The sequence below is a fragment of the Daphnia pulex genome, chromosome 8 (genome assembly GCF_021134715.1).
Source record: "Daphnia pulex isolate KAP4 chromosome 8, ASM2113471v1".
In the NCBI taxonomy this organism is placed as follows: domain Eukaryota; kingdom Metazoa; phylum Arthropoda; class Branchiopoda; order Diplostraca; family Daphniidae; genus Daphnia; species Daphnia pulex.
Window position 1 is genome coordinate 10940625 of NC_060024.1, and position 9261 is coordinate 10949885.

The 9261-nt window shown below is 41.0% G+C and overlaps 1 protein-coding gene and 1 long non-coding RNA gene across 4 annotated transcripts; one reads left to right on the forward strand and one right to left on the reverse strand.

Moving 5' to 3' along the window:
- The first annotated feature begins 48 nt into the window (after window positions 1–48).
- LOC124201138 (mitochondrial dicarboxylate carrier-like) lies at window positions 49–1943 on the forward strand. Of its 3 annotated transcripts, none has more exons than XM_046597607.1 (7): window positions 49–148; window positions 224–434; window positions 500–655; window positions 717–886; window positions 948–1155; window positions 1226–1306; window positions 1399–1943. In XM_046597607.1, the coding sequence occupies exons 2-7, from the start codon at window positions 330–332 to the stop codon at window positions 1555–1557; spliced, it is 879 nt and encodes a 292-aa protein (XP_046453563.1). In that variant the 5' UTR covers window positions 49–148; window positions 224–329; the 3' UTR covers window positions 1558–1943. The 3 variants fall into 3 exon arrangements, with proteins under 3 accessions (XP_046453563.1, XP_046453564.1, XP_046453565.1); XM_046597608.1 differs by having other exon boundaries at window positions 55–165; XM_046597609.1 differs by having other exon boundaries at window positions 66–127.
- Window positions 1944–5663: 3720 nt separating this feature from the next.
- Window positions 5664–7258, reverse strand: LOC124201140. The gene is made up of 4 exons (XR_006877538.1): window positions 6958–7258; window positions 6586–6877; window positions 6397–6496; window positions 5664–5962 (listed from the first exon to the last, which is right to left on the reverse strand). It is a non-coding gene; the product is annotated as an uncharacterized LOC124201140 (long non-coding RNA).
- Window positions 7259–9261: the final 2003 nt, after the last annotated feature.

Consider the following 9261-nt stretch of genomic DNA (forward strand, 5'->3'; position numbering starts at 1 on the left):
GTTGATTATGATGATTCCTAGGTGGCGTTTTTCAAATTTTAAATTTGACCGCTAGGTGTCTCTGAATCAAATGTTATCGCTTTCGTGTTGTTATTAATTTGGCCGTTGAATTAAGGCATTCCGTCACGTAAGCCTAACTTAAATCAAGGTTATTTTGCCCAAATGGTTCGTTTGTTTTTGCTAGAGAAATTGTGTTGTTTACAAAAACTTTTTATTTGTTTAGGTGAATTCATAACAGCAACTTGTAGACTTTCACCTGTCACATCACATCATCCACAGAAGATTCTTAGTTACTAAAAGTTGAACACTCACCTTGGTGCCGAAAAAACATGATTGCTAACGCAACAACAGAAAAACGCATTTCACGCTGGTACTTTGGCGGTCTAGCTTCCAGTGGAGCAGCAATTGTTACTCATCCTCTTGATTTAATTAAAGTATTTTTACTCCTAAAAATTTTACAGTGCAAAAATGATTTATAGCAAGCTCTCTGTCACTTTAGGTACATTTGCAGACACAACAAGATGGAAAGGTTAAGGCCGTAAGACTAGCCATTAGTATAGTGAAACAACAGGGAATCACTGCTCTTTACTCAGGCCTCACAGCCTCTCTTCTCAGACAACTAACTTACTCAACTGCAAGATTTGGGATCTATGAAGTAATTCAGTCATTCTTTTTGATATATTAAAGCATCTAACACATCTGTTAACTCTTGTAAGGCGTCAAAACAATATGTTGGTGGTGCCAAAGCCGATAACATTCCCTTTTATCAGAAAGCACTTATTGCTGGAATGTCTGGAGCTGTAGGTGGATTTGTTGGTACACCTGGAGACATGATTAACGTACGAATGCAAAACGACATTAAGGTTCCAGAAGCCCAAAGAAGAAAGTAAAAACTAACAACAATTATTCAGTAACTTACAAGTTATTCATCCGTGTTTGGATTACAGCTACAAGCACGCTATCGATGGTGTTTTCCGTGTGTTCCGAGAGGAAGGATTTAGGCGCCTTTTCTCGGGTGCATCGACAGCTACTGGACGAGCGGTTTTAATGACCATCGGCCAGCTATCCTTCTATGATCAAATCAAAATTATGTTACTCAAATCCGGTCACTTTGACGACAACCTCATCACGCACTTTTCTGCCTCTCTCGCAGCCGTAAGACTCGCTTCACTGTTGAAGGTTGAATAACTTTTTAACGACCTTCGTTTCGTAATCTTCGTTAAAGGGGGCTATAGCAACTACCATGACACAACCTCTAGACGTCTTGAAAACAAGAGCGATGAACGCCAAACCTGGAGAATTCAAAGTAAGACGTCGCGGTGTTTATTCCAACATTTGAAAATATCCTCACGTAGTTTCGGGCCGATATTTGACTTGTTTATTTTCCATTCCGTGCAGAATATGATGCATCTGGTCACGTACACGGCCAAACTAGGACCGCTGGGATTTTACAAAGGTTACGTCCCGGCTTTCATTCGCCTGGCACCACAAACGATTTTGACCTTCGTCTTCCTTGAGCAGCTTCGTAAACACTTTGGATACTTACAGACCAAATGAGATGTTTGATGTAATGATTCGCTTCGCTTATTCGCTTGTTATTTGTTTACGAATGACGGACGGACGACGAACATATCAAGGATTCTGCCCACCAAGGGAGTTTAACTGTCGGTTGCACCTGTGATAGTCATAGATGTTTATTAGTAAGATTGTCTTCAACACAGAGCATAAGTAGAGATAAGAAAAGAATTATAGTTTTACATGAAATATAAAGGTGAAAGATTATAGGGTAAAAAAATGAGTCTTTAAAAAGTGGCTTAACTTGGAAATACTTATTTTTGTTGCTGCTGTTTGAATGTGCCCAGTTGATTGTCTATATTGCATTTATTCACCCATGCGATATGAATTCCTGATTGATCAAACATGATGTAACGTTTCTATTTCGACTTTGTCCATTATTTCAATCCGCTTTATTCCTTGCAGACGGCCAAATAATTTCCAATGGATATAGAGCTCTGTAATAGTAGTAGCAGTTAAATTTATCCTCAGCTTGTGCCTTGTATTGTTTCAGCGGAGAGTCTGATGGGATCCAAAGCAGATTAAGGAATGACAAAAGCCAGGAGTATTATCGATCCTACCGTCGTTGTTTCTTGGGACTGATTGCATTTTAATTGGACTCTGTGAGCGCTGCTAGACGTATATTCTCCATCTCAATCTATTTCATTCCCTTCCATCCAGTCGTCTTTTCGTGAGAAACGAAACGAGCCTTTTTATCTGTGTAAAACAACAAAAAGCCCAACAGCCTTCCAAGTCCTCTCTGTTTCGGATTCCCCCAAAGACCCAGTAGATGAGTCTGGCATTAAGTAGATGTAGCGATTACAAACCGTGTGGTAATGTCGTGTGTCTTCCTTCTTACCTGAGCGAAAGCAAAATGTTAGATCGAGGAAATGAATAAAAAGCAAAAGGCACGGAACAAGAAAGGATTGAGAGTCGGGAAAGGAAAACAAGCTTTGCTGCGTGACAGAAGCACAGCTCTTTGCCAACCCATGATCGATCGAATCTTTTTTTCTCTTCGCTACACTTTTATTTTTACGAACGGGGGGTTTTCTATTTGCAGCGAAGAGCGTCTTCACTGAAACGAATCGATAGGCGAAAAAAAAAAAAAATAAAACGTGCCGAAAAAAGGGTGTGTCGAGAGAGTATGGTTCTTTCCATCTTTTAGGGTTGTTCGGACTTTATCTATATACACTCTCCACGCATGGTCGTCCACAACTACAACTTATAAATACATGCACAAAGAAAAAAAAGCTTCTGGCCATCTTTGGTGAAGGAAAAAATATATACGACTGAGCGTATTTCTATAGAAGGGGGTACTCTACTATGTATTACTTTTTTCAATTTTTAGACGATCCTTCTTACTTTTTTTCTTTTATATCGAACTTTAAGCCTCAATCTAATCCTGGGGAATTCCAGGAGGCAATTCAATTCCTTTTGATAGAATGTTTCTCATCTTTTTCTTCCCCAACAATTTCACCTTTGCGTTTATTTATGGGAGCGTCTTTTCAAATATTCAATTCCTCCTATTTTTTTATCTCTCGCTGTTACCTTTCCAAAATGGAAAAGAATTGTTTCCAGATGTTAAAACTATTTTTTGTTTCTTTCTTTTTTGTTTCCCTTAGTCCCTTGTAGCACTCAAGTGTGCCACGGTGGAGCCGAGTGCCGAGGTTGTCTGTGTGTTTTCTACTCGGATAAACTGGTGAAGTCACAGTTCTAGAAAGAAAAGTTGGCCGCCATCGAGCGCGCAAGTAAAATGGAGAAACAAAACAAAAAGACAAAGCAAAAGGAAAGGAACAATAATTTTAAAAAAGAATCTCTTTTGTTTAAGGATTGAAGGACCCTATTAAAAAAAGTTTTTCACTTTCAATCGGGATTACTGATAGACAGGCGGGGATGATTTCCTTTGAAAAAGGCAAAGAAAGAAGGAAAAAAAGGTTGAAAAAAGTCTTGATGGTCCTGGTGTTAGCGGAGGGGGGGAAAAGGAGGATTTAAGACTTTCGAACCGGAGCTCTTTAATGGAGTTACACGTCTTCCCCTTTTTTCCTCGAATAGAAAGAGAAGCGGCACGGCTTGTTGATGACGCCGATCGGGATCGATCCTTGCTGTGTCGTCGACTGTTGATAGTCTTTGAATTTCATAGTAACGGGAAAGGGGGAAAAATGCAAAAGGCAAGATAGAAAAGATTTCCGGACCTATAAACATGAAGATATTTGATCACCTCTAAAGTTCCCAATTTTAGCTGCCAAATATGTTTAGAAAAAGGTCGCGAGTCGCAAGGCAAGTGGAAAATCAATCGAATAGATCAATAGGACACGAGAACCTAATTAGTTCTGAAGGCTTTGTCCAATAACGGCAAAGAGCACGACAGACAGGCAGGCACAGGAGGGGGGTCTACAAGTCCGGCCCAAAGTCACGCGTAGGATGTCTTCTTTCCATTTAGAACATGTCAAACACTTTGGCGCCATCGATTCTCTTGACGGAATAAAAACAAAAAAAACGGTAGACTTACATTTCTTTAAATAAAAGAAGATAGGGGACAGTGGTGCTACTACACAGCCCTAAACTGGCGGAGCTTGTAGAGTGGCCTCTCTTGAATGCAGAGGACGTAAATGTGTCAGCGTATATATTGACGTCATCAAATGTTTTTCAGGCGTCGTCTTCAACGACGATGTGGTTGACGGCGCCTCTTCTCCATGCTCCTTCCGCCACGCATCGCCAATCGCCACAATCCCCACTGTGATTCCAAAGACGTCGGGACGCGCTGTCACTATTAAAAAGACGACACTTTATATTGCACTTTCGGTAAACGATAAACAAAAGATGAAGACTCGGGAGCATCAGCTGAGAGGCTTTGATGCATTTCCTTTTTGTCGCACTCGAGACGATGAATTGATCATCATGAAACCCCCCCAAAAAATCGATCCCCCTTCTCATCCCCACTGACCCTACGGGTTGTGCTCAGCCCGACCGTTGCCTTCTGCCACGATATGAAGAATCGAGTTCAATCATCCAACGTCCGAAAGATACAAGAGTACAGGCAAGCGTGTCATGGAAACGTCAGTTAATTGGTTATTTTAACATCAATCGCCAGGGTTTCCAGATGGTCGGGCGGCTCCTATATTCCCCCCTCTCGGCTCCTGTCACCTTTCGTTCCCTGGCAGATGAGCCCATGGTATACCAAACATTTCGCGAGAGAACCCCTCACACACAAAAGTGTCTCAAGTTCGATTCTAAAGAAACCTTCATCTTTCTTCCATCAACCTTGCTCCTTCTCTCAACTAGAGGCTCGGTTTAGGAGCTATAGGGTTATATAGAGTGAATAAAGTAGCAGAGGTGCCTCGAGTGTCGTAAAACGCCCTGTGCTCTGATATATAAATATTTTACAAGCGGATAAAAAGAAAGACGATAAATATATTCACGAATACATTTGCGTCAAGAGTTTGCAATGTTTTTAGGTTCTTTTTTTAGAATCATTGATGTACTGCTGGTCCAAAGGAGGGGAAAAAAATCATTTTATAGTTGAATACAAATAGAAAAAAAGAAATTATTCAATCCTTAAAGAATCCATAAAGAAATCAGGAAGGATCGACCAGCGGCAAGATGTGACTTGTGTAAAAGCAGAGTTAAGAAAGGACTAGTTAAAAGAGCCTGACATAATATTAAACGGACGGAGATTGAATCGAGGATATTAGTTAGTGGGCTAGACGGAATTTTTCTTTCGAGATAAAAAGGGAGGACCCAGGGGAGCAAGGCAGCCGGGAGGACGGATCAATACACGTCAGCTCGACAATGTACATGCCATAACCCATCAGGCCACTCCTTAATGCTGCCGACCGAGTTCAACTTTTTGTGTGTTCATCCATAAAATAATTAGAATAAACGATTCAGACAGTCGCCCTTTGACGTTTAAAATTATTTTTTAAAAAAAGCGCTCCGCCTGTTTCAGCAGACTCAAACTGTCACGGTACCCCCCGACATTCGGCGAATTGCCAACCCAAAGCTCGATATAAAAAAAGATGTAGTATACAAAGTATTCCGTCTACCAGCCACCTTAGAAGGAAAGAAACAAAGGAGAAAAGAAAAAAGCATAAAAATAGGAAATTGCCTGTGATTCGATTCCCTTTTTCTCGTTGTCGCCGCAAGCGGGACACGGCCGAGCTACAAGCGGAGCATTCCTAATCTTTTTCTCTTGTTCATCTTGTGTTCTTTTTTTGCCTTTCTTCTGGATATCTCCAAACATGAAAAAGAATCCTAGAATAGGAGCCAGGGAAAGAGAAAGAAATTTGTAGTACTGTATTATATATATTTACACTATAGAAAACATAAGTGATGACTTATCTGGGGGTTAGTAGATCGTAACGGAACGATTGTTATCTCTTGCATCGACTGGCTGTTTTTCGTCCTGTGTCTATGTATCCAAGACAAATACCAACAAACAATCGTGATAGATAGACAACATGATAGAGATTGAATACGTACACAGAGAGAGAGATACAAAAAAGCTAGCGAGAGCATTTCCGGTCGACTAGAAAACTTGGTGGAGGGGTTAGGTTAATGCCCTATTTTGGATGTACTACGACGATGATTTATTTGGCTGGAGGAAATTCAGCCAAGCGAAAGAGAGGGAGGAGACCTGACAGCACACATTGTTTCTCGACACTCGTGTGTATGTGTGTGTGTGTGTGCTGAGCAATGTTCGGTATATATTATGGGGTAAGGGGAAACTTCCTCATCCTTATTCCTCACTTCTTCGCAGGATCACTATATAGTAGCATCTCGGCGTATTCGTCTGACAGCTCAGGCTGGGGAGCTGTTGAGCGACACACGAGAAAAAAGAATTACCTTTTATAGCTGCGCAGTCAGCACAGCAATGTACTATGCGTTATTTTCCATGAAGACCCGTGAACATCCTAGCCGGCAAGTCGTGATGTGCTCGCAGGGCCTGTCGTGTATGAGAGACATTTATATCTATAAGAGATGAGAGAGACAGAAAAAGGGGGAACAATATTATAAAAGAAAAAATAGTTTTACCATTCGAGCAAATCGTTGCGATGACTCGACGCGTTCACGTCAGCTTGCAATAAGTCGGACCAGCAGACTACCAACTCAGGATATTTCAGCCATCACTTATTCTTTCTTCTTTTATTTTTGCACAACCCATGCATGTGGATCCATATTCTGTATCACTGCCATCCATGATCGTGTGGCATCTGATTGTTGCTACAGTCCACTCTTTTTCGCATGAATGGACAACAGGGACAGCTGAAATAGTCCAATTTCACAAAGCCTTTTATTGATGTCTAGAAGCCGTATGAAAAAGTGTCTGGAAATATCAAGAAATTTGAAACTTGTTGAAAACGTTATGAAAGTCAAAAGTTATAGCAAGTTATAGTTTTCACTTACAAACAGAAAAGTGTTTCTCAAATTTATCACTGAGGTGAATTCCAAGAAATGATCAAGTATTCAAGAATACGCCATCATCAGTCCATCACTGGCGGGATATTCCACGTGAGTCCTCCTCCGTTACGAGTGAACATTACATAAAGCAAGAGATCGTTGGGGTGAACCAACTCACATTTCCATCAGACTCAAGTTACCTAACAAATCAAATCAAGTTCTATTCTCGAAACATGGGTCCTCAAGTCACTTTCCTCATCTAGTGTTTGAGTTTGAAATGGCTCCATGTTTCCATTTCAGTCCAAGTCTAAAATTGTCAAGTGCGGCGTTGCATGGCGGCCATTAGCTTAATTATGTACCCAGAACTCTTTTAAAATAAATATTATGAAAAAAGCTTTCCTTTCCTTTCAACTCGCCTTTTATTATCCACCCCAATTTGGGAAATAGTTTATACATCAGGATTCCCTCGTCGTTCCAACTTAAATTTTAATGGCGACGACGAATATCAAGAAAAATAACAAAAAAGAGAACAAATCGTCTTTCCACTTCCGTGCACTTTATTGTTCGAGAGACTCTGCTGGTGTAAGTTTAACTTGAAATTTCCAACAATGCATGCAAATTCGATTTTAAAATGTACGAATGTATTATTCACAGTTGCTGGATGCGTTGGCGAACGAAAAATGTTCGTGGAAAAGAGACACTAGCTGAACTTGTGGATTTCTCGTAAGTGGATCAATGAAACAGCATCACTGGGGAGCATGGTAAAAATACACCAGCAGTACTACTATACCTTTACTTTTTACATTTACCCAACTTGAAATGAAAATGGACGGCGATGCCGTTGTCGTGCTCCAACGCAGAGAAATTCCTGCACCACGAAAGAACGTCGGCAACGACTCCGGCCGGTATCATTCGATCCTGTTGGCCGACCATCTTTTTGTCTGGCCAACAGACCTAGCCGTTCAGTGTATATAACACACACAAGTTCTAAGAAAACTACATATCGGAAAAAAGTCTATAAAGAAGGTGTATAGTGTACTCGAAGCTCGGCCAATTTTCTTTGTATCAACTAGAAAGAAGAAGAAGAAGAAAGGAACAGCTGTTTCGGGACCTAGGAGCCAAGGTCTATATAACAAAACAATGTGAATCCCAACTAAAATAGACACTTTTGAATATATACACACACAGTTGGGTTTGACTGGATATAGAAAAGACACACACACACACAATGTGTATGATGTATATACCGATATAATTGGATGCCACTCTCGGCTCGACGACCCCTAGGCGCGCCGTCGGATATTGTGAGACCCAACTTCTCTCTTCTTTTATATACAGGAGCATTTTTCTTTCAACAGAAATATATATCCCTATACATATATATATATATATTTCCTATCTTTCTGTGTGGATATGGAATCGTTCTTTTTCCAGGGTCCTTGTATAGCACACATTCGGTCTTTGCGGGATCGGGGTGTATGTATATATATTCTCCCACGCGCCACGGGAAAAAATGGATAGATAGATGGAAAGATAGGAGCCTCAAAAAGAAAAATAGGAGCCCGCCACACACGCCATTTTCAATTTAGGAGTCCACAGAGCTGTGTGAGTCTGTCCCCTTTTATTTCCAGAGCAGGCTGGTGGTGGAAAATATTATTCTTTTATTTAATATGTAGAGAATATGCACATACATTTTCATATTATAATCCTGACTGGTGTCGGCGCGCTCCTTATAAATGCGTAGGTTTATATGGCCTCTTAACTTCATTTTCCGTCCGGAGCCTTTTTCTTTTTATATATATCATTGCCCTGCGTTGCTGGCCGAGTGTAGTGGCAGTGGCAGTAGAGAGCCGGAAATTCAGAAAGTTCCTAGTTGGATGAATCAGGATCTAGGTTCTCTGATTACTACTATTGATTCGCGTGACTGCTCCTGCCTGCCAGCAGCCCCCAGCGTCACGGCAATTTTGCTCCTTACTGGAACATTTACAGACGTGGGAAAACTTTTTTCACGTCTACTACGCGCTGATGCAAATCGCTACTAAATTATACAACAACCGCGGCCCGACGAATCAAAGCGCGGCGATGTAATATCCTCACGAAAAGAATTCGGGGCTAGACGCTGTTGGAGACAATTTGCGGATAATAGTCTATTAACGGCTCCATCAGCGCTAGAATGTCGTCTTACGCCGGTTTATATTTGAGCTAAAAGAATAGAGTATCTAGCCCCATATAGAGATGTGTGTGTATAATAAAGCGTGCAGCATTCGGGCGGTCTATTACGTCGTCGTGAAACAGGAGGAACCGCCCGCC

Bases quoted from the DNA above. Each gene is read 5' to 3' on its own strand.
- LOC124201138 (XM_046597607.1), top strand. From the start codon at position 330: ATGATTGCTAACGCAACAACAGAAAAACGCATTTCACGCTGGTACTTT. The intron at 887-947 runs GTAAAAACTAAC...TTTGGATTACAG, and splicing joins CCAGAAGCCCAAAGAAGAAA to CTACAAGCACGCTATCGATG. The intron at 1,156-1,225 runs GTAAGACTCGCT...TCTTCGTTAAAG, and splicing joins TTTCTGCCTCTCTCGCAGCC to GGGGCTATAGCAACTACCAT.